This window comes from Trachemys scripta, chromosome 4 (genome assembly GCF_013100865.1).
Source record: "Trachemys scripta elegans isolate TJP31775 chromosome 4, CAS_Tse_1.0, whole genome shotgun sequence".
Classification (NCBI taxonomy): domain Eukaryota; kingdom Metazoa; phylum Chordata; order Testudines; family Emydidae; genus Trachemys; species Trachemys scripta.
The window spans coordinates 64,188,765-64,213,166 of record NC_048301.1 but is presented as its reverse complement, the minus strand read 5'-3'; the positions used below and the strand labels follow the sequence as shown (position 1 = coordinate 64,213,166).

Below are 24,402 nucleotides of genomic sequence, written 5' to 3'. Positions count from 1 at the left end.
GCATACCCCTGTTATTCAGCTTTACCTTGGGCAGTTATTGGGTGGTACTTTTTCACACAACTTTATCAACATAAAGCAAAAGGAACACTGCTGGCAATGTAAATACTGGATTTTCCTCTCCACTCAATTTGGGAATGAAAGCCTAAGGAAAAGAATTCCAGAAGAGATCTTCTGGTGAATTTCAGTAATTAAATATGAAACTGGTCAATGGTGAGACACAGAAAAGTTGTGTTTAATTCCAGGCCCTGTCAAGTCACTGGTACAAAATATAAACAAATCACGTGGTTTAAAAAAATGAAAATATGCTTCACTGTTTCAGAAGCTGTCAGGCATTTTACTGCCTTTGATCTATTTTATTGGGGGGGGATATTTTGGATTTCTTAACTTTAAAATCAACTTCAATTATAATAAGTGGCCATTGCCTATATTGGGTGGAATGATTTAAAAGGGCTGTTGAATCCATAGCAGCTGGCTAGTGAGCACAGTGAACCTTTGCATGTTTTTAATATGAGTTTATAAAACAATAACCACAGACTGTCAGGGTATCAGCCTTGCAGGGGGCGTCCATTTACAGCACGGACGAGTCTGAAGAGAGCTCAAGGTAAGATTTATGATTCTTCTATCTGTCCTTTCCTGTTCATTACTTCATTATATCTATGATGCTTTTTCCATCCCATTATCCCTTCAGACTCTTCTGTTTACACTGGTAGCAGTTATTTAAATGAGGTTTTGATATGAACCAGATAGGCCAATTCATTCTTTTATTAGATTTTTAAGGAACCAAATTTATAAAATAGGTCATAAGAGACCAAAACTTGTACAGATAAAAGATGTCTCTGAGACAAAAATTTTTGCTATGAACAAGTATTTGAGAGAAAATCCAGGAATTCAGCAAAAGAAATTTCTATTGGAACATCTAAAATAATCTGTAAGTATCAACTGTTTCAGTATATAAACTTTTCTTTAAAAGTATATGAAATTGAGGTAAGTTTGATTTTGAAAGTTGACATAGCATAGTCTAACATCTTACCATATTAGTTTGTTACATTATAAGACATCTATAAAAGAATTTCACTTAGTTTCTAAGTTTTCACCCCTCTATTTTGTAGAATTTTAAGTTTTGTTTTTTGTAATATCCGTTTCCTACCATTTTTTAATCCCTTTTTCCTTTTGTGATTTCAATGTATCCAACGCTAGCATGCCTATATTTTACTATCAATGCAGTGTGGTATGTATGGTGGCTGGATATATTGATCTCTTGTGAATTAGCTTTATTTCTGTAACCCTTTGTCAGTTCTCTGGTCCATGGGCATGTGACAGAAGAATATTTACCAGGTAAGATTGCTTTTTAAAGTTGTCTTAAATACATTGTTTAAAGAAAGAAAGAAAAGAAAAGAAAATGCACATTTTATTGTTTCAGTTTTTAATTTCTTTACAGTGGTGGTAAACGTGGAGCCAAAGGGGATAAAACCTGTTTTTTCTGCTCAGTATGTGTAAAAACCATGTGGGGTTCTGGCATCTGTCAGGCTGACAAACTTGGTCTGTCTTTGTTGTTTGGTATTTTTGTGAACCGTGTACTTGCTCTTCCTCCCAGAAACATAGCTTATAGGCAAAGTTAATCCAGTGTTGGCGATCCATGTCCTAGCACAGCATCTGTAAGTTAACACACCACAATTGCTTCCAAGGATGGATTTATCTATCATTCTATTGATGTATTTTCTATTGTCTTATAGGAGTCCTGGTTATAGATACTATTTTTAAATGGAAAAGTTGCAACTGTATACAATTTTAGTAAAACTGTAGCCGATAACCCTTTAGTTTCTATATTTCAAATGAGTGATTTCCAACCTTTTTTAATCTTTCCATCTTGTAGGGGTGGAAGTTGAGGATTCCATTCGGCAGAATTCACTTTTTACAAGTGAATAGTTAGAGCTCTTTAGGAAGGGCAAAGTGGGAGGGGTCCAGCTCCCTCCTCACTGTTGAGGCATGTGTGCCCATGTGCAAATGGATGAATTTCTTTACCCCAAGTTTTTAGATAGGGTTGATTTGGTCTGCTGAGACCATGGGGAAACAACTCTGTCCCAATGGGCATCAACTGAATTCTGTTTGTCCAGCTCAGAAGAATGAATTTTATTAGCTAAAAGTTCATTTTGTTTGTACCCAAGTGGTTCATTGCACCTGTGGAGTCTGTGGCTCTGCTGTGAACCGTGATTGGGAGTGCACGGTGTATGTGCAGCTCAGTCATTATACAACAATCCAAGGCCAGTCCTACCCTGCCATCCAAGGTTGGAGATTGCTGGTCTGTGTAGATCTATGCTTTTGCACGAAATCTAGTCTTGTGATTGCTGCATTTTGATTTCATACTTATGAGTTCAAACTATTCAATACATTAAATGTTAAATCACTGGCGGTTTTGGTACATCCATTACCAGCCTTGCGTGTTGCGCCGGGACTATCAGATTCCTGCAATTATGGAACTAACTGTGAAAGTTCTCTTGTTGGTTTCTAGAAACTGGAGGAGGAAAAAGGCAAAAAAGAGAAAGAGAGACAGGAAATTGAAAAAGAACGGAGAGAAAGAGAGAGGGAACGGGAGCGTGAACGAGAGAGGAGGGAACGCGAAAGAGAGAGGGAACGGGAGCGTGAACGAGAGAAGGAGAAAGAACGGGAGCGTGAACGAGAGCGGGATAGGGATCGTGACCGGACTAAAGACAGAGACAGAGACCGGGATCGAGACCGAGACAGAGACCGTGAAAGGAGCTCAGACCGCAACAAGGATCGAAGCAGATCAAGGTAAATAAAAGTTTGAGTTGCTGAAATAGAACTCTAGTTCTTGCTAAGGCTGCTTACGCAAGTGAATATAGTTCAATGTATTGGGTTTTTCTTTCAACTTAGGATTGAGAGCTGTCTTTTTTTCTAAGTTAAAAAAAAAAAAAAAGTCCATGTAAAATGGGAAATATTATCTAAAAAAAACTTATTTTATACATCAAAAGTACACAAAGCATATGACAGTTCCCACAAAGGTGAAGCCTTATTGCTCAACCTGTCATCCTAACTAATCGGCAGTATGAACAGAGCTAAACTGCAAAGAAGCTAGTGGCTAAACATGGTGATGCAAAGTCTGCATGCAGGTTGTGAGCCAAATGTGAAGAGGGAGAGATTGTTTCAAGAAGGTGCACCCTAATTTAAGGGACTGACTAAATGCTTTTGAGGTCCTGGTCTTGTGGCGGTAGAGCCAGATGGAGGTATTACGCAGTGTCAGAATTGGTATGCTTATGGGGCAGTAGAGGGTTAAAAATAATGTGAAAGATGATAAATGTGAATATCTCTCAGTAGGTGGTGATAACATACCCTTAAATTCATTTAAGATTGAAGCTTTGTATACAAGGCTTTTCAGGCCAGCAGTAATCTCTTTTTTTTTTTTATGTCCTATATAAAAAATAGAGTAGGGGCAGTATTCATACCTAAGCCAGTTGTCCAGGCTGACTTCTCTCTCTTTTTTTTTTTTTTTTTGGGGGGGGGAGAAGGGTGGAGGGGTGTTTTGGAAAGATGATCTTTCATACCTTGCACAACTATCTAGCTTTCTTATTGTCTTCTGCTTTTGGGATGGGTAGGGAGAAAGAAAAGAAGAACCCTTATAGGGCTGGGTGAGGCAGCTGGATGTGAGTCTTTCATACTGATTGGGTTTGAGGGTTATTTTTTCATAACTGGTTGCATTATTCCCACTATATCCCCACCAAAGATCCCTTCCGACAGAGCATCTGCCCTCCATCATGAGGTGTCCCTTCTCTCTCCCTGTAATAGTCCTTCAGCAAGGTGATATCCTTTGTTAAGAGGATAAGGGAAAGTTTTTTATACATAAATATAAAGAAATAAAAAGATCCTAACTTCTGCTCAGCAAGACCTGCTCTCCCTTTTCACCACGATTAACCTGACCTACCTCTGTTCCTGGTAGCCCGAAGAATGAGGGACTGAGCTTGCAGTTCAAACTGAGATCTCTGCAAGTAGCATAAACCTTAAGAGTTATTTAAACTGTAAAACGATGGCCTGGAAAATAAAGGGGACTAAGAGCTTTGGGGCATGTATGTGGAAAACTATTAGAGAACATTGACCCTTGAATACTAGTTACTGCCATGTGAGCTTAGTGATTCCAAGTGTTTATGGTTGGGCTGACTAAGAAACAGGTTTAAAAAACAGCAAAAATTAAATGTAGATTTACATAGTCAAAAAACTATCACTATAGCTAATCATTTTGTACAATAACAGGAGGAATAACTCCAGAGAAGGCAGAGTGGATAACAATCAATGACTTTTTTTTTAATTGATTTTTTTTTATTTAAATCGGATTTTTTTGATAAAATGCTTTTTGAGGGAAAAACCCATCTAAAGAGAGAGACATTATAGCTCAAAGTTATATCATCATGGAATAGGGATTATAAATTCTAATTCTATAGTATGAGACAATATATTCATGTAATCTTTAAGAAAAGTTTTGTAAATGAGTTCCAATAGTTCATGGATTAGGGACCCAATCTTACGGAGTTCCTGGGGCTTCTGTATAGATTATTTAGGTTAATCTTTCTATCTACCCAATGGGACTCAGTGCTCAGTCTAGAAGATACCATCAGAAATGCTTAGTTTTGCAGTTCTCAAACTGTGGATTCGTGTCTCCAGAAATAACATGCATGTTAACAGGAAAAATGTTTTTTTAAAATAAATAATATATAGAGGTGAGAAATAACAGACCTCAACCCTATTGTCCCTCTGCAAATTTGCGTACACAGAGTCAATCCCTTACACCTCTCTAAAAGTGCAAAGTTTCAAAAAGTTCAATGAATAGAAGATTGTTGGGGGCGGAATAGATCTGGACAAGGAGAATTCTGGAGATAAATGTGAGAAGGGAGGGACAGGCAGTAGAAACAAAAGTGAAACTGTTTGAGCAGCATATTCCAGAAGTCTTGAGGTCTTTCTGAGTGTACCCTTCATTGGTTTGAGGTCTACCATACCATTCTCTCACTAGAAGGGAAAACCTATAATGGCAGCAGGCTGTAAAAGAGACCCAGTTTGGATCTCATCTATCTCAGAGTTTTGAAGAATATGTATTAAGGTTATAACAACCGACAAGAATGCACTTTTATGTAGAAATCCATGATTAAATCAAGTCTTCCTGACTAGTCATTTAAATCATGATCTAAATCAATTTGATTTAAATCAAATCCACTCTGAGAGAATGTATCAATACTGTATTATGTGTTTGAAATTACATCCAATACTAGTTTGTGTGTGTTTGGTAGAGGAGATAAGCTAGCTGGTTATATGCTTAATTGTATTTGGCTCTTGTCCTTAGAGAGAAAAGCAGAGACAGAGAACGTGAACGGGAGCGGGAACGGGAAAGAGAACGGGAGAGAGAGCGGGAGAGAGAACGAGAGCGGGAAAGGGAAAGGGAGAGAGAACGGGAGCGTGAGCGAGAAAAGGACAAGAAAAGGGACCGAGAAGAGGATGAAGAGGATGCCTATGAACGCCGAAAGCTGGAAAGGAAACTACGTGAGAAGGAAGCTGCTTATCAAGAGGTAGTTTGGGAGTAGCTATACTTTTCAAACTTTTCAAGTTACTTGGAAAGTCGCTTCTGATGTCAGTGACTTTTTAATCATGTGTTTCTTGGTGGTTGTCTTACTGCACAACAGTGCACTTTTTTCCCAACCCCATATCTAACCCTTTGGCACTGGATGACAGGATTCAGAACACGTTACACAAATTAAATCAGTCTGGAGGGGAATTTCTGGCCCATTCATTCCAAGGGTTTAAACTATAAATAGCGAATTTGTGTATCTTGACCTAATTATTTCTAAGTATGTGGAAACTGGTTTTGTTTTTTAGTTGTTTTTAATGCTCATGAGATTGGAGAGTATTTCGTATATTTTTATTGCAGCGTCTTAAAAACTGGGAGATCAGAGAACGGAAGAAAACTAGAGAATATGAAAAAGAATCAGAGAGGGAAGAAGAAAGACGAAGGGAAATGGTAAGATTCGCTATTTGCAATTGAATTTAAATTTTTTTCCTGTGTCTGAATTAGAACTGAGACAGATTCTGTAACTTTCTTCACATAAAGGGCTACTGTGAAATATCCTGTAATGTATTGTCCTGCTTACATCAACAGAACACATGGATTTTTGTACACAATAGCTTAAAGCTAACTAGCCACATAATTGTGATAAATGGCTTTTAAAATGTAAAGCAGAAGCGTTAGGTAAGAGATCCTGGAAAAATGAAGCTTGGTTGCCTGGCTCTAGCAGAAGCAAAACAGGGAGAGAGGCAGGCAGCTGCAAAATACTCTAGTTGTCTTACAGAGAATTGCACCTTCAGTATGAAATGTTACAACTGTGACCAACACACCTGTCAAGTTTTCAGTGTAAACGTAGTCTGTTTTGATGTATAAAACATTGGTCAGATCTAGTCTGCTGTATGTACTCGTGTGGTATGCTTGGCATGTTCAGATTCTGCAGAACGAGGTGGGTTTTTTAAGATTCTGTTCCTCTACCACGTTTTGGCTCGTGCATGAGCTTAATGCTGCAGCACATTGCAAAGGAGTATTTAAATCTAAAATTATTAATTAGAATTATTTGTTGATGAAACTTTTGGTTTTATAAAATCTAAATTTCAAGACTAAATGGAACTGATAGTGCCCATTTAAACTGACACTTTCAAATCCATTAAAAAACTGGCTTATAAAGAGTTTATTTGAAGAACCCTATTGTGGTTTTCTTATTTAGGACACAAGAATATTGACCATATGAAAAAGCTTCAAGATGTTAGATAATGAGAACTTCAGTGCTTGCCAGTGAGGGACATTTATCCTACCAGTCAGAGATGGACAAACATTAGTGAGTTGTCACACTATTATATGGGAGGAGGGGGGTGATGCCACTCCAGAAACACTCCATCTGCTGGCAGGGGGAATTTGTATCCAATAGCTTAAACAGGGATAGAATGAAACTGGATGTATTTTGTCTGAGAGGAAGGAATAGAAAACCTTTACAGTAATGTTGATGTCTCTACTTGCTACAGGCAAAAGAAGCCAAACGGCTAAAAGAATTTTTAGAAGATTATGATGATGACAGAGACGATCCAAAATATTACAGGTACGTTTGAGTAAGCAACCAAGCAGGATAATCCAGTCCTCGTTAACTAGCTGTTTAATAAAATTGTCATGGTTACTGGTAGAAAATAAGAGGCATGGGTTTACAGGAAACTTGGCACTCAAATATTGTGGTGATAAGGATCATAAGTAGCTAGATTACCTCATGGAGTCAATACATTCAAAATCTGAGGGAACTGGATAACACTTTACTGCTACTCACTGCTTCAAGGAGCATCCTCTCCTTCCCACTCCTTTAACAGAGATGAGGGCACTGCATTAGGGTGAGGCAGAACATGAGATCAAAGTAGTCCCAAAACTGTGGGTAAGGGAGGGAAGAGTGGACTTCTATATAAACTTATTTCTCTGCTCTATATACTGGGGCTGTGAATTATGAAATAACTATAATTTTTTCATTCAGGATTTCAGAAAGAGCACTTGTCTCTCTGCATGTCTCATTATCTGCGGAGCATGATGATGCTGATTCTTTGGAGTTGTGTATAGAATGGAAGTTGACATTTTAGCATCTCCCATCATGAGAATAGAGGGTTCAAGATGCACTTATACATCTTGTGGTTTTACTTAATGGAAAAATGAATGGAAGCAGTTATGTGTCTTAGAAGGCTTTCATTAGATTGTTCTTAACTTTTAAGCACAAAGTTTCTATCTTCTTCAGGGGTAGTGCTCTTCAAAAGAGATTGAGAGATAGGGAGAAAGAGATGGAAGGAGATGAACGAGATAGGAAGAGGGAGAAAGAAGAGTTGGAAGAAATCAGGCAGCGCCTTCTGGCAGAAGGACATCCAGATCCAGATGCAGAACTCCAGAGGGTAAGCAGCAACTGGTCTGACAAAGGAAAATGCATAGATATCTTTGTAGTATTAGGCAAAGTTAATGTTTGAGCACATATTTAATAAATTAGAGGTTTATAGTTGATCTGGTGGTAATATATGCTTTATTCGTCCAAATGTAGATATGGAAAGCTTTTTTGGTTTCCAGTCTTTATGTAAGTATCACAAAATTGTTAATCTGGATTATTTTTTTAAAAATCCAGATAAAATGGAGTTTAAAAAATTATTTGGATTTACAGGGTTATCTGATTATGAAGACAGTAGTAGGGTTTGTGTATATTTTAGGCCTTAATAACCAATTATGCAGTGGACACTTCATGGGGTAAAGGGCAGAACATTTAAGTAGGTCCTTTTTCAGAATCTTCCCAAATAGCACAATTTTGGTTTTGAGAGGTTTTTACATTCGCTAATTGGCTTTTTATTTGCAGATGGAACAAGAGGCCGAAAGGCGCCGACAGCCACAAATCAAACAGGAGCCAGAATCTGAGGAAGAAGAGGAAGAAAAGCCAGAAAAAGAGGAAAAAAGGGAAGAACCAGAGGAAGAGGAGGAGGAACCGGAACAAAAGCCTTGCCTTAAACCAACCCTACGACCCATCAGCTCTGCCCCATCTGTTTCATCTGCTAGTGGCAACGGAACCCCTAACACCCCTGGTGATGAATCTCCCTGTGGCATCATCATCCCTCATGAAAACTCGCCTGATCAGCAACAGCCAGAGGAGCATAAACCTAAAATAGGACTTAGCCTCAAATTGGGCAAGTTGGCATTTCATTTCAATTTTCTTGAGGCTTTGTAGAGAGAAGAAACATAGGAAGTTGAGAAACAATTCAGTTTTCCAAATTATATTGTAGATTTGGGAGCAAAACTGAGCAACTTGATATGCTAAATTGCCAGTACCTAGGATGTTCTTCCTGCTCAAAGATATCTTAATATATTAGCTGATTTGTCTAAAATCTGGGAAGAAGAAAACAGGTTTGACATGCTAAGTGAGTGGTTTCCTAAAGAATGCTCTACTAATGAGCTGTGATTAATACTTTGTACTTAGTGTCTTTTGTTAGAAGACCTGTAAGAGTCAGACTGAAAGTCCATTGAAATCTGTCCATTGACATCAGTAGGCTCTGGCCAGAAGTGCTTTACAAACATTTATTCATAATACATTTTTCAAAGACCAGGAAAATAAGGGATAGAAAGGCTGACTTTCCCAGAGCAGCACAGTAAAGTGGTGACAGAATCCAGAATAGAACAAGAGTCTTGACTCCCATTTCCTCTGCTCTAAGCACTAGAGAACAATTTTTATATCCCTATTCCTTATTTAGGGGTGTGAATTTTACTGAGAAGACAGACAAAACTACCTTCAGTTGCAAATTACAAATATTTTATTATTCTCTCCTGCCTTTCTTTGTAGGTGCCTGCAATAGTCCAAGCCAGCCCAATGCTGTGAAGAGGAAGAAGCTCCCCGTGGACAGTGTATTCAATAAATTTGAGGATGAAGACAGTGATGATGTGCCCCGGAAAAGGAAATTGGTCCCCTTGGATTATGGTGAAGAAGATAAAGGCTCTTCCAAGGGCAATGTCAATACAGAAGAAAAGCGCAAACATATTAAAAGTCTTATTGAGAAAATTCCCACAGCCAAACCAGAGCTTTTTGCTTATCCTCTTGATTGGTCTATTGTGGATTCAGTGAGTAACTGTTTCTTTAATTAAAAAAAAAAAATAAAGCTAATGTTGATCAGAAAGCATAATCTGCCAAGTGATGCACCATGGTATTCACTAAAAAGACAAAATATGTCACCATGAGTCACATCAGTAGTTCTGACTCGAATCAAACATGACAGTTGATGCTGTACTTCCTGTCCACAGATAGCATCTACTCCGTATCATGCCAAGCCTGCTTATTTTAGCTCCTGGGCCTCTCCCTAGTTGGTGATACAAATTTATATAATGGGTTTTATGATAGGACCAAAAGTCCACTAGAAACTTATTGTAGACCATAAGACTTTTTTGATTTAAACCATAGGTGAGAATTAGGGACATTTAATTTACTGTGTCACCAGGTCCCTGAGGAATAGCTTTCGATTTCTAACCAGTTCTGTTAGGTAGTATAACTTTTTGCAGAAAATTGGTCTGCATTTGTGTTGGGCCAGGTATACATTGAATTAAAATATTGATCTGACATTATATAATGTTGGATCTTTCACTAGCTATTTGTGTGTTAGATCCTCTGCATCACTGTTAGTAGCTGGCTTCTGGGTAGTACTGATGGGCAGTAAGGATGATGGTAATAGTCTGACATAAATGGTGTTCTCTTTCCTTTTCAGACATTAATGGAACGTCGAATTAGACCATGGATCAACAAGAAAATAATAGAATATATTGGTGAAGAAGAAGCCACACTAGTTGATTTTGTTTGTTCAAAGGTTAATATAATTTTCCTCTGAATAACTTTCTAAACATCTGGGTTTTGTTTCCAGTGTAAAAAGACAATGGCTGGAGAATAACCATTTGAAGATACTACCAGTTTGTAATGTTGACCAGTAGCAAGCAGCCAACACAGATTTAGTGCATTTACCCAATTACAAGACAGCTCCTTTAATACTTACTTACTCACAGTATGCATATACCCAAGGCTCTTTGCAGTCTGCTGCACACTTAACTGGATTTTTGTAGTGAGACCCTCCAAGGCAACAGATGAGATTTTGCAGAAACTTCAGATGAATTAAAAAAGATTTTTATATAATAGGAAAGTGAATAATCAGTATATTATTCCTGTTCACTTTCATATTTAATTCAGTTTATTTTACCTTGCCCCATAGGTCTTAATTTTTAGTGTTTATTGAAAATCCATAACTGTTAGAAGCTCTCGGAGGGAAGCAAGAGATTTTGCTTTTTGGGTTCAGAAAAGTTAGACTTTTGGCACCTGAGAAAAATGTGGGATACATTTTGAGAGTGTGGAATAAGCACGTTAAGTGGATATAAAATGAATGTATTTGAAATATTTAACCATGGTGATACTGATATTTTCCTCGTTAGATTTCAGATTTAATAGATCCTTGAAATTAATGTGGCAGTTGATACTTGTAACAGCTTTGGAACAGGCTGTTTGCAGATTCAGGCAGAGACCACTGGACTGATTTTACATTTGGTTCACTTTTTAAAAAAGGTTTCTTCACAGCCATAAGGCTAGAAACATTTATTTTATTTTTTAAAATAAAAGCCTGGCTTCTGGAGCACAATTCTGATAGGAGGTATTAATTTTAGCAGAGTTTTCATTTATTTGTTTAAACTTTATTGAATTTTATATATAATGCCACCCTCTCCTGGAAAAGGACTTTGAACGCTGAAAAACAATTTCAAATATGTTAGAATAAATACCATCCATTCAGATCTCTAACAAATAAAACAAAGTGATGGGGGATGATTGATACCCACCCACTCGCTATTCTCCCCTTATCCTCTCCCAATAGCAGATCCAGGTTGGAGGAGGGGACATTCCTTCCCCCTCACTCCCCAAATTAGCACAGCCAGGCTGGAAGTGTAGGAGCAGTCTTTAAGGATTCTTAATAACTTGCTGTGGCGAAAGTGGGTTGCTTGCTATAGCAATTTCAAATTTGGGCTAATTTTTCGGAGATCTTTAATAGGAGTACAGTTCTTCAGATCTCAGTTTGTAGTCTGAAAACCATTTATTTTTTTCAGGTTATGGCTCATAGTTCGCCGCAGAGCATATTGGACGATGTTGCCATGGTAAGCTGAAATTGAATATCAATTACTTCTTTTCCCCCTGGCCCACTCATACCTCTCAATTCAGACGGGTTGGTTTTGTTGCCTCGTATACATTACGTAGAATCTAATACTTACAGACTCAGAATTTCTAACTTTGAATTTTGTTGAATCTCTGCCAATATTCATCAGTTATGGACCCTTTCTCTGCAGTAGCTTGGGTATAGTAATTGACTGTAAACTTAGGATGAAGCACAGGCACATACATGATGATAGCATTCTGCTGTCACTGATGATGGACTTTCTTAATTAGGCTAGTGTAGTATGTTTAATGTACATCCATTTCCAGTTTTCTTCTGAACATTTCCAAAATTGTCATTTTCTAGATTTTACATATGTCAAATCAGTCCACTTACAAGTGGACTGGCGCCACATCCTTGCCTTTGATTTGAGTTCAGCTCCATTACAGAGATGGGGGAGGCAATTGCAAGCTTCAGTTTGTGTCGTGACACTGTGCCCTCCCAACATTGTCTTCCCCCTCCACATAAATAACAATTAATTCATAAGATAGATAAAGGGAAAAGAAATAGATGACTTAGTTAGTTTCTTGTAGGTGTTGCAGAAAAAGTGGGTCTTCAGAAGGGATTTAAAGGAGAGGATGGTGGCCATGTGAGTCAGCTCAGGAAGGACATCTTACGGAAGGATAGGGAGCAGCATGGAAGAAATTGAGGCACTTGGAGGAGCAGACAAATGGCATCAAGGTGGCATAATGGGGCAACAAATGCATGGGAGAACAAGAAGGCAGAGTTACATAGAGAATGATCATGAGAAACTTGAAGTGAAACAGATCTATTGGAAGAATCCAAAGAAGCAATAGGGAGGTCAGATTCTGACCTTACTGGCTGTGTTTTGTTCACATTTAAAAGGGGGCAGATTGGATGTGGGGGAGACCAGAACACAGGTGGCTGTAGTGCTCAGGTTCAGACTAATGGCTTACACAGAGAAGAAGGCTTGGGTTTTTGATATATTGTGTAGGAAAAGGAAGAGTTGGCAGTGACCTCCAGATTGCATATCTCTGTGTTAGGGAGGATAGCAGCATGGTCACTTGTGCTGGAGAATGGGATAAGAGGATAACACTGCTTTGTAATTCAGCCTGTTGGATCGTTGTCATGCAGTCATGTTTCTGAAACTTAAAATTGCTCAGTTGCTATTCTGTAAAACAACTGTTGATGGGGAAAGGAGCGGTTGGGGACCATGATGCACGGATATTTAATAGCAATAGAATACATTGTGAAAGAGAGGTGCCAAGGCGAACTATCTGTGCCACTGCTTGTATAGCTTGCAGAGATAACCCTTAGCCACAAAATTTGGATCCAGATTCCAACATTCCCAAATTTCAGAAGGAGGCTCGGAAAAAAAGATTTTTGGTTTGGCCCATCCTAAAGATATAGGATTCAGCCACAAAGTTTAGATATGGATCAGAACTCCTGATATTTACACTCTCATCCTCCTGACCTTTAGGATTCAGATCCAGAGTTTCAGTTGGCCCTATCCCTAATTTGTGACTAAAATATGGTCTTCCCTAGGAGACTAAATGTAACATTGATTACTTGGAGTTATAATAAAAATAAGTACTTATGACATGAAGTCAACTTAATGAAATAACTTGGGTTCACTTCACTTTCAAATTAAAATATGTGAAGTGATTGCAATCTGCTCACGCAAATCAGAGGACCCTAGCCGTACTCGTTAAACTTTATATAATGCCTTACTGAAAAATTCAAAAGCTTTTTAATTTTGTGTACTAGGATCATATCACCCACCACTTGACAATAATACATATAACTTTTTCCAGGAACAACTTAGTATTGCTGCTTAATGATGGAAAATAACTTTATAACTCTATTTATTTTGCTCCCCAAACGTTTCTTTCCTGTGAACCCTACCAAAGTAATAAGTCGTTCTGCTAAGTTTAACTGTAGTGTCACTAACTGGAAACCCACAATAACCTAATATATTTTTTCCCCCCACCTGTAGGTACTAGATGAAGAAGCGGAAGTTTTTATAGTCAAAATGTGGAGGCTATTGATATACGAAACAGAAGCCAAGAAAATCGGTCTAGTGAAGTAAAGCACTCTCCTTGCTTTTAGGGTTCCATTTGTTTTTTTTGTTTTCCTTTTCCATCATTCAAGAACTTTGAATTTTCTCTGTCCTCGGAGACACTTGTGAGACCTGTATTTTTTTTACATAGAAAATGTGAAAAAAAACGTGTCCTCTGCTCTGTTGAGGCCACTCAGCCCCCCTCGGTTATGGTTATATGAATCCTGCATTGTTTCTCTTTATAGTTCACCAGGTACAATTACTGGTATGTTTTATAAGATGCAGCTACTGTACAAGTCTCTGGTGATCTTGTTCGGCAAATCTGTTCCTTGTAAATATTAAAAAGACTCCATTGTTTTGCAAACCTTTGCACTTAATGTGGAACTATATCATACAGACCAAGAGAATTGATTTTACTGAAAGTGTATCATCCTCGTCTCTCTCTTCTCCCCCCCCTTTTTATTTAAAGAACGATCGTAATAGAATTGAAATTAGAATTGTAAAAATAGAATAAGTGGATGGAGCGACTTTCTCAGCTTTCACAGTATGTGTGTGAGCGTGTGCCTGCGACTGTTGATTTGTCCCCCTCATCTGACTTAGGGAGAGGAGTGGCCTTAAGCTTTTCATTGTATGTGAATGTGCAGGAAAAATGGTGGTGTTTTGCCAATTTAGAATTCCTTGTGAAAGTGGCCAGATTCCTCCTGCAAATGCTCAACCTTCCCATAAAGGGAATGCAGATTACAGGATGCTTCTTATTCTTTGTTAGTTATGATGAGGAGATGACTTCAGTGAGCACTATTTAATGCTTTTTTACCTCAGATGTCTTGTGCACAATTATTTCATTTTAGCCCTTCTCTGCTAGCCCTTCCTACCTCCAAAAATAATCTGACTGATTTTTTTAAGAAATTACTTTTAAAACACCTTTTTTAGAATTTAGAAGAGAAATTAATATGCCAGTTTAGGACATTTTGGGAAAGAAAAGGTTGAAGGATGTAATTAACTACAGCAGTTTATAAAACTAAATCATACATTTTCAAACAATGTAGAAGTCTGTTTTTATGTGTACTATCAAACCAGTCCTAGTTTTGTTTTCCTTCATTCTTTGTACTGTAAGCAGTCTGTATTATCATTGAAAGAGGGTGATATTTTCCTGCCTTGTCTGTATGGGATTTTTATAAACAAACTGATGCAGTATAAATGATGAGATGTACTGTACACTGCATTTTTTTATCTCATACCCAGGTAAAAAGGCACTGATGATGTGCGATGAGCCATCTTGATTGCAGGATGAATGTTTTCCAGGGAGCAAAACTATCTCAAACATTTTTAATTTTTAAACACAATTCTTGTTAGCAAACAAATTAAGTACAGCTGTTCAAGTATCTGTGTAACTGTATTTAACTGAAGGATACAGGTTGACCTGTTTAGAAAGCATAACTGTGACCTTGAGTTATTAGATTCTTGCATCTTAAGAGGACATTTGAAAACACTGTTCTTAACAAATGGGATCGTGTAAAGGTTCCGCCATGTAAATATTTCAAATATTAAAAATGTATATATTTGATTTGGGGGCTCAAATTCTTTTGGAGTTTCATGCAGCATGCCATTTTATTGAACATATCTATTCCAGGTCAGGAACCAGAACAAATGTCCACAGAGAAATTTTTTCCTCTTCTATATGGGCTTAACAGAAGCGTGCAGATGTGGTCCTAACTTGCCCTTTTCATCCCTTTGAGTTTGTATGCTTAAAGTGTGCTTTTCTTTATTTGGGTTGAGATCTAATATTGTTTTATGTTGTGGTTTAGTTTGGGTTCATTTTTTTGCGCACATCCACACACACTCAACCTCCTCCATGCTAGTTTTTGCTCAACGTGTATGACTGCCACATGATAATACCCGAGTGGCACCCTTTTCCCCTCCTCCACCACCTTCTTTGGGGGCTCTTCCAGATGCTGATGAAATTTGAAGTTATGAACTGGGTGGGAGTGAAGAGAGAAGGGGGAGCTGGTTGAACCTAAAAATTCAAGGCCTTATTTGTTCCCTCTAATACAATCTTCCCATCTCTGTCCCTAATGGTACCGTAGCAGAGCAAGTTGAACTGATCTTTAATCAAGCCAAGCAAATGTCACTGAGACACAAACTGCCCTCTGCACTTGGTATTTTGCTCAACACCCAACAGGTTATGAAACTGAAGCTCGATCTTTGCTTAGCAGAACACTCAGCCAGTAGGGTTGCTCTACATACCTGCCTATTAAATTATGTTAATGAATTTGATGAATGCTTGTGCACTTGCTTCCTAGAGAAACTGAGTTGAATGGAGGTCTGGGTGGACAAGACTTTTGTAAAAATTTAAATTGAAATATTAAGCAAATATGGATTAGTTGGGTAAATAGTATTCAGAAGTGTGTAAATTATTGGATTAGTGATTTATTTGGAAACTGGTTTTAAGGAAGTTGAGAATTTGTCACTCATTTATGTTTGGTGGTAGTGAGTGCACAAGATCAGATATCTGCAGGTTCATAACCGATTTTTTCCCCCCTTTCAGAATGCAACACTGATTGTAAAGTTTTCATACTAGTGTTGCCTGTTTCTTGTTGAGCATGTAACTTAACAGTTATTAATGTGGTTTACCATTGAGACTAGTTTTACTGAGCTGTTTTCCACCCACTTAGAGGAGGATGATTCTAGTTTTTGTGAATATACAAAGATCAATATCCTCTAGGATGTTCTCTGGTTATGGTTGTGTTGTGCTTATGGACTTAAGTCTTTTCCCCTTGGATTCCTGTAAACATATTTATTAAAACAATCAGTTAGTGTTTGAAAACTTATATTTCTGATGTTTCTAGGTTTTTTAAATCTCAAAGCATTAAATGGAATTGACATCACTAGTATACAGAAAAGGAAGAGATTTACTATTTGCTGGAATGGATTTCAGAATAAAGTAATCCCTAATAGCGCTGCACAATTCTTAATATAGAATGTCTCTTCCTTAAGTGTTTTTTTTTTTTCTTCAACACACAGGAACAGGGTTATTTCAAAATGCCGTTACAAAAGAGTTGCTACAGTTGATTGTGAAAATTATTTTGAGAGACAAGGTGGGTGAGGTAATATCTTTTATTGGACCGACTTGTGTTGGTGAGAGAGACAAGCTTTCAAACTTACTCAGAGCTCTTCTTCACCTGGCCTACCTTCTCTCTCTAATACCTTGGGACCAACATGGCTACAGTGCATAAACTGTTTTAATGGATATTTGACATTCCCTGACCATTCTAAATTATTTTATTCTCTGAACATGTGGAAACTTGGGCTTGTTGAATATATACTATTGACATGTCAGTACAGTGAGGAAGTGGATTAACTATATATTGGTCATGAGATCTTTTGGTTAACTGTCCCATAAACTTTGATGGAAATTTGGTATGGTGTGCTATAGCACCACATCAGATACTTTGTTCTTATCATGGGATACATTTCACTATGGTATAAATTAAAGGAAAAATATTTGTGTGTGTTTTGGAAACAATAAGAGGCCCTAATCATGGATCAGGGCCCCATTGTGCAGGGCACTACAATTTTTAACTTTTCTGTTTTAAAAAACAAACAAAAAAAGCCATACAGATGCTCTGAATATCCTGAGACTAACCCAGCAGCATTAATACCAATATACAAATATAGCACAATTTCCCTTGAAATATCAGGTTCATATTCCCAGTGTTGCACCACCTGGTGGCACCTAACAGTAGAACCTTCTTCAACTGTAGTGCCTATTAGAGCGCACATGTGCCTTCTCCTACTCCTTCTCTTGGCATTTCCGAGGGGGAGGCTATATAAGGGGGAACTGCGCCCTCTACCACCTCGGTTCCTTCCAACTGCTGCACCAGACAGAAGTTCTTAGTATAGTTTTTAGTATTAAGGTAGTTTTAAGTATAGATAGATAGGACACTACCAAATTCACGGCCATGAAAAACGTGTCATGGACCGTGAAATCTGTTCTTCCCCCATGAAATCTAGTCTTTTGTGTGCTTTTACTCTATACTATACAGATTTCACAGGGCAGACCAGCATTTCTCAAATTGGGGGCCCTGACCCAAAAGGAAGTTGCAGGGGGTTGCAAGGTTATTTTAGGGGGGATCACAGTATTACCATCCTTACTGAGCTGGGCAGCTGGAGAGCAGTGGCTATTGGCTCGGCGACCAGCTCTAAAGATAGTGCCCCACCAGCAGCAGTGCAGAAGTAAAGGTGGCAACATGCCATGCCATCTCATCTTTACTTCTGCGCTGCAGCCTGCAGAGTTGGGTGGGTGGAGAGTGGCGGCTGCTGACTGAGGGCCCAGCTCTGGAGGCAGTAGCACAGAAGTAAGGGTGGCAATACCATACCATGTCATCCTTACTTCTGTGGTGCTGTTGGCAGCAGTTCTGCCTTCAGAGCTGCGCTCCCAGCCAGCAGCCGCTGCTCTCCAGCTCTGAAGACAGTGCCTCAACAGCAGCAACGCAAAAGTAAGGGTAGCAGTACCGCAACCCCCTCTACAATAACCTTGCACTCCCCCCTCCATCCCCCAACATCTTTTTGGGTTAGGACCCCTACAATTACAACACCATGAAATTTCAGATTTAAATAGCTATGACCGTGAAATTGACCAAAGTGGACCATGAATTTGGTAGGGCCCTGTAGATAGTACATAAGGTTGGGTCCACGTGAAGGTGGAACAGCAGCAGCAGCAGATGGGCTTCATTTTCAGCTGTCTTCCTGGCACTGGATGAACTCGTTAGGTGTCCAGGAGAAGGCTACTCTCCTTTTGGGTGTTCTGCTTACCAGATTTTCACACACAGAGCATGCAAGGACTGGTGGAACAGACTACAACTGCTGCTTTAAGAAGCTCTTGCTGCTTACACTATCTTGTTCTGAAGGTTCATGGGAGCCAAAGATCAAGAGCCCTGTTTCAGCTCTGGTTACTTCCATATAGCAAGTCTTAACTTGTGTAAGGGTTCCAAGTTGTTGGGATCTTTGTCAGTGCTGGCTCCTGATCCTTTGATTAAAGCTGTCAAAGCTTCGAAGGCACCGTCGGTAGAAAAGAGCCGACTGCCTGCTAAGGAACGTAGAGCCATTTTGGTTCCAACTGTATCGGTTTTGAAAAGGTTGAGGGTAAAGGTGGCAAGTGTTAGCAGTGCCAGATCCTATATGTCCGACTTACTGGATCCATCCAATTCTGACATAACCTCTGTGCTTCTGATTTTGAAACCCAAAGTGGAACCCAGAACCGATTTGAAGTCCAGAGTTGTGGACGTGAGTATTTCTCTGGTCTGATACTCTCCAGGCTTATGGCGCCAGTTCCATCTTCCACTCTTGTTCCAGGACTATCCTCCGATCCAAAGAGGATGTTAACAGTGCTGACTGATGTGCACCTTCTTGTGTCTGTGTTCCTTGGATCTGACTGACAGGAAGTTGTTGATGGAGAAGAAACAACCTGCTTCTTCACCTGAAGAGACTAAATTTCCTCTGCTTTTCTCCTTTCTCCAGATCCATCTATGCCATCACTTCCTAAGACTCCTATGGGGTCTCTAGGCATATCTTTATTACCTTTTTTCTCTCTTGACCATATGGTTTCATTACCGTCTCTGGTACGGTTCATAATGGATCTGAGGTTGGCTCCTACTTAAGAGGAAGTCAGGAAGAATTTAAGAAACCTGATTCATCCTGGGGTATGCTCCATGATTCTTTTCCTCCTCCTATGTGTGTTTTTTGCATCCCCCCCACTGGAGAGATTGGCAACTGTGATATTCATGGCTCTGTTGGGCTCAACCACAAGAATTTTTGGATTATCCTCCTTATGGAGGGAGAGATGCTGGTGTTTCATCTGATAAGGATCCAGTTAACAGTCCTTGGATCTAGTTCCTCTGGACCCATTGGCAGCTTAGACAGTTGTACCTAATATTCTTTCTAAAGAAGAGGATGAGGATAAGGAGACAGCTCCTCTTTTTAAGCAGGAACAAATGGATATTGATTTTTGAACCTGATTGTCACCTGATGAGCATGTGAGTGCAACTTCTGCTTTCTCCACTTCTGAGGATGCTCAAAATTTCCATTGTGGCTGTGGAGGAATGAGTTTTTGACATTCTTGGTACTATTTTGGTAGAACAGAACGTGGGAAAGCATGTCCTCAGAGCGTCTTTTGATATTTCAGACTTTCACCGGAGCACTTGCATCCACAGTTAACTTGAGAAGGCAGGCTTAACTCCATTTGTCTTCTCTGGCTGCAGACACTACATTTAAGGTTTCAGAGTGGTAGTCGTGTTAGTCTGTATCAGCAAAAACAACTAGGAGTACTTGTGGCACCTTATAAACTAAAATTTATTTGGACATAAGCTTTCGTGGGCTAAAAAGTGGGTTTTAGCCCCTGAAAGCTTATGCCCAAATAAATTCGTTAGTCTATAAGGTGCCACGAGTACTCCTTGTTGTTTTTACTACAATTAAGATGAAAGATCATCCCCTTTGAAAGACAGATATTTTCAGCAATAAGACTGACAAATTGTTGGAAAAATTAAAGGAAATTAGATCCACTGCTCATTGCCCTGGCTCAGAAAGGACTGTCCTTTTTCGATATTAAAGCAATATTACCCTCAATTGTCTGTTTATTTTTCCTCAAATCTGAGATGTCAGCAACATCAACCCCCAGCTTCATTTCAAACCCAGCATAAAAAGAGGTCTTTCAGATCCAGACCTAAGATGAAACATCTGCTCCCTTTACTTTGTCTTCATTGAACACCAGGCCTCAGATATGATGTGAGAAGTGTGGACCAATCAGTGAGCATCTGTCCTTTTTAATTTAATGCTAGCTCAATTCATCAACAAATGGAGGCTGGTTATATCCAACTTACGGGCACTATAAATTATTGAGAGAGACTGTCATTCAGTTCCCCCACCCTCCTCTTTTCAGGGAACTCTGCCATGAGGCTATTCTACTTACAGAACTACACAAGCTGCTCCAGATAGGAGTAGTCAAGGTGGTTCCCAAATATCTGTGGGGTCAGAGGTTCTATTCAAGATACTTCCTGGTACAGGGGGGAAAAAAGGGTGTGTATGTCTATACAATTTTCTTAAAACTAAAATTGGACAGATGCATCTGGAAGTTCCAATTTTGTATGTTAACCCTGGCCTCTATAACTCTTGTTTGCATCTATGGATTGGTTTGCCATTCTCTATTTTAAAGGATGCTTACTTTCATGTCTCTACCTGACATGGTCATTGAAATTACCTGCGTTTCATGGTGATGAGATGCAATTTCCAGTACAAGGTGTTTGTGTCTGGCCTGTCCATTGGGATCATAGCGCCTAGTGTTTTTTTCAAAGTGCCTTTCTGTGGTATTTTTGTTTACCCATATTATAGGTCGCCAAAAGCTGCTGCAAGCAAGGATCTGTCACTTCACATCATGTTAACCGTGTCTCTCTTTTCAGCTCTGGGTCTGCTTCTAAATGTCAAAAAATAAAATCTCTGTCCAACTCAGAGAATTCTTTTTATAGGTTCTATAAATAGGTTCTCAATAGCAGGGAAAGCTTTTCTTCCAGCAGACAGATTTCTAAAAGTAGAGCAAGTGGTTTTGCTAATTTGAGCCTGTCAGTCCTGAAGTTATCCTCTTCCTGGATCTGTTGGGTTTGATGGCAGTTCCCACTTAAGTAACTCCATTTGCTCATCTCAGAATGAGACTGAGGCAGCATTGGATATCTCAAATCCACACACTCTACCTGGACAGTCTTTAAAATGTTCTGTCACCATAGTTCAGGATGTTCTAAATTCGCCACGGTCTTAAACGGAAAGACCAAATGTTCCCAGAGGCAACCTGTTCAGTCCCACTTCGCCATTGGTCATTATAACATCAGATGCATTAAACAATGGATGGGGAGTCCATTAATGTCAATTTGCAATCTGAGATCATTGCGTTTCTCAAGAACAGATCTTGCAATAGATGTATTTACAATTAAGAGCCATTCATTTGCCCCTCATACCTTTCCTTCTTTGTATAAAAGGAAAGGTGGTTCAGTCAGTGACAGACAAATCAACCACTCTATTTTACATGAACAAAAAAGGGGTTCCTCATTCTTTCCAGTTATATGCCAAAGTGGTCAAATTATGGGATGGGTGCATTCTTCATGAGATCTATCCAGTGGCCCTGCATTTAGCAGAGGAGAGCAATGTGCTTAGCAGATTCTCTCAGCAGAGAGAGTTCTCAGATGCACAGGTGGTCCTTGAAGGATCAAGTAGCACAAGACATTCTCCTTTTGGGTCTGGTTTGATGTAGAACTGTTTGATACAAGGATCAACAAAAAGTGTCCTCGCTTCTGTTCAAGAGTGGAAAGGGACAGTCAGTCCATCTCGGATGCCTTCCTTGTATACTGGGGAAGGGGTCTTTTGTATGTTCCCCCAACCTCTTCCATTATTTCAGAAAGTGGTGAAAATTAACCAAGACAGGACAAAAATGATATTATTGATTGCCCCAGTGGTATACAGACTTGCTTAGGTGTCAGTCTTTATATGTGTCTTTCTCTGTCTCCAGATCTCTTGTCCAGGGCCGGCTCCAGGCACCAGTTTAACAAGCAGGTGCTTGGGGCGGCCAAGGGAGAGGGGCGGTATGTGTGGCAATTCGGGGGCAGAAGGTCCCTCACTCCCTCTAGGAGCGAAGGACCTGCCGCCGAACTGCTGCTGCCGCCGATCATGGCTTTTTTTTGTTGTTTTTTTTTTTGTTTGTTTGTTTTTTTTTTTTGCTTGGGGCGGCAGAAATGCTGGAGCTGGCCCTGCTCTTGTCACAGGAACAAAGCAGGATAGTTCATCTCGATCCTTAGCCCAAGCAGTCAGATTAAGAGAGACTATCAGACATTGACTAGTCTTGAATAGTTATGATCTGCATTAGTACAGAATATATGGCTTAATTCTAGAAAACTGTCTACTAGAAAGTGTTACCATTTAAAATGTCTAGATTTGTTGCTTACATGCAGGTAAAATCTGAATCTCCAGTTTCAGCTTCCATACCCTGTACTTTGAAACATTTTATGTACTTAAAATCTGAAAGGTCATCTTATTCTTTAAAAGTTTACCTGGCAGCTATTTCAGCTTATCATATTTTGGCTGATGGTAGAGCTCTCTTTCTACCATTGTTTAGATAACCCATTTGTAAATTTTCTGACTTTTAACATGTATCCTCCTTTAAGGGATTCAGTCCCTTAATCTGACTTTTGTCTATGCTTATGAGGCTACCTTTTGAGCTGCTGGTGGAATGTTCCTTATTTGTCTATTAAAGTGGTCTCCACTATTGATAGAACATGAGGGCGTGCAATTCATTCATCCTTCTGGTTGATGGCTGAATTGCCATTTTACAAATTTTCATAAAGATGAAGTGGTTCTGAGACCTGATCCCAGGCTTTTACCAAAAATATTATCTGTTTCATATCAATCAGAAAATAAATTTACCATTTTCCCCCAAAATCTCATGCTAATAAAGGGGAATCTGTGTTACATACTTTAGTTGCTAGAATGGGTCTTCAATAAAATTGAAATCAGAGTTTTTGGAGTTCATCTAGATTTTTTTTTCCTTAGGTTAAGAAAAATAAAGCTCAGAATGTCTGCTCAGACTACTTCCAGATGGATTTTATTCAGTCTTACAAATTAGCAGAAATTCTGTGCCTACTGTTGTACGGTCTTGTTTTACTAGGGCTGTAACAGCATCTTTTGCTTGTCTTAAACGTGATTCTATTCAGTAAATTTGCAAGGCTGATACCTGGAAATAAGTGCACATATTGACTAAACCCAGGTAGTCAATAGGTGGACTGTGGGTCAAATCCAGACAGATGCTTTTGAATAGACTGCAAAATCATTTTATTTACTTATCGTTCTTGTTGTTGCGATGTGAAAAAATGTTTCTCTGGAGTCTGGACCTTGACAAAAAATAATTGACAACCCCTGGACTAAACATTATAGTCTAGCTTCAAGAGAAGATGCTAACTTTGGCAGAACTGTCCTTCAATTATTTAACTAGGACTCTGTTCTCACCTCCTTGGTTTTCAGGACTGCTTGTCAAACTACCCATAAGTGGGAATGTGCAGAGCCACTCGAAGAAATGAAAGCTGATTCCTTGTAACCAGAGTTCTTCAAGATGCTTCTGCATATTCACTTCTTGTCCACGTTCCCCTCTTTTTTCAAAGTCTAATTGTCTTTCCCAGTTAGCGGTGGAAGGAACTGAGGTTGTAGTGCAGTACCTCCTTATATAGCCTTGCACTGGGAATGTTTGGAAATGCTGATGTGAGGAGAAGGCAGTGCACATGGGTTCTAAGGGGCACTGCTTGGAGGAGGGCCTACTATTAGGTGCCACCAGACAATGCCACATCCATAGGTGTAAATATGCAGAGTCTTCTCAACTTGGGTTCCAAGTAACCTTCATTTTTCATTAGTATGTATAATGAAATGAAAGGGGAACCACGAATAAGATGCTTAGCTTCGTTGCACATAAAATGTCAAGGAAGGTCCTGTTTTGTTGGATTTTTATTGCAGCAGTCTGATGGCATTGGGCAGATAAATGGTTTCTTTGAAGAGTTGCTTTACTTTTCAGGAACTATACTATC

The 24,402-nt window shown here is 39.1% G+C and overlaps 1 protein-coding gene and 1 long non-coding RNA gene across 3 annotated transcripts in view; one reads left to right on the top strand and one right to left on the bottom strand.

Moving 5' to 3' along the window:
• The window catches only part of RBM25 (RNA binding motif protein 25), a 40,578-nt gene extending 25,219 nt beyond the window's left edge, over positions 1-15,359 (top strand). For both annotated transcript variants that reach the window (XM_034769250.1, XM_034769249.1), the window contains 10 exons: positions 2,510-2,790; positions 5,345-5,567; positions 5,927-6,016; positions 7,063-7,136; positions 7,809-7,959; positions 8,409-8,733; positions 9,384-9,658; positions 10,297-10,395; positions 11,672-11,719; positions 13,733-15,359. In XM_034769250.1, coding sequence (XP_034625141.1) covers positions 2,510-2,790; positions 5,345-5,567; positions 5,927-6,016; positions 7,063-7,136; positions 7,809-7,959; positions 8,409-8,733; positions 9,384-9,658; positions 10,297-10,395; positions 11,672-11,719; positions 13,733-13,825 — 1,659 coding nt within the window. In that variant the 3' untranslated portion in view covers positions 13,826-15,359. The remainder of the gene's footprint in view (positions 1-2,509; positions 2,791-5,344; positions 5,568-5,926; positions 6,017-7,062; positions 7,137-7,808; positions 7,960-8,408; positions 8,734-9,383; positions 9,659-10,296; positions 10,396-11,671; positions 11,720-13,732) is intronic.
• The window catches only part of LOC117876821, a 30,807-nt gene continuing 7,800 nt past the window's right edge, over positions 1,396-24,402 (bottom strand). Inside the window, exon 3 of the long non-coding RNA XR_004645556.1 lies at positions 1,396-1,653. This is a non-coding gene — a long non-coding RNA (uncharacterized LOC117876821). The remainder of the gene's footprint in view (positions 1,654-24,402) is intronic.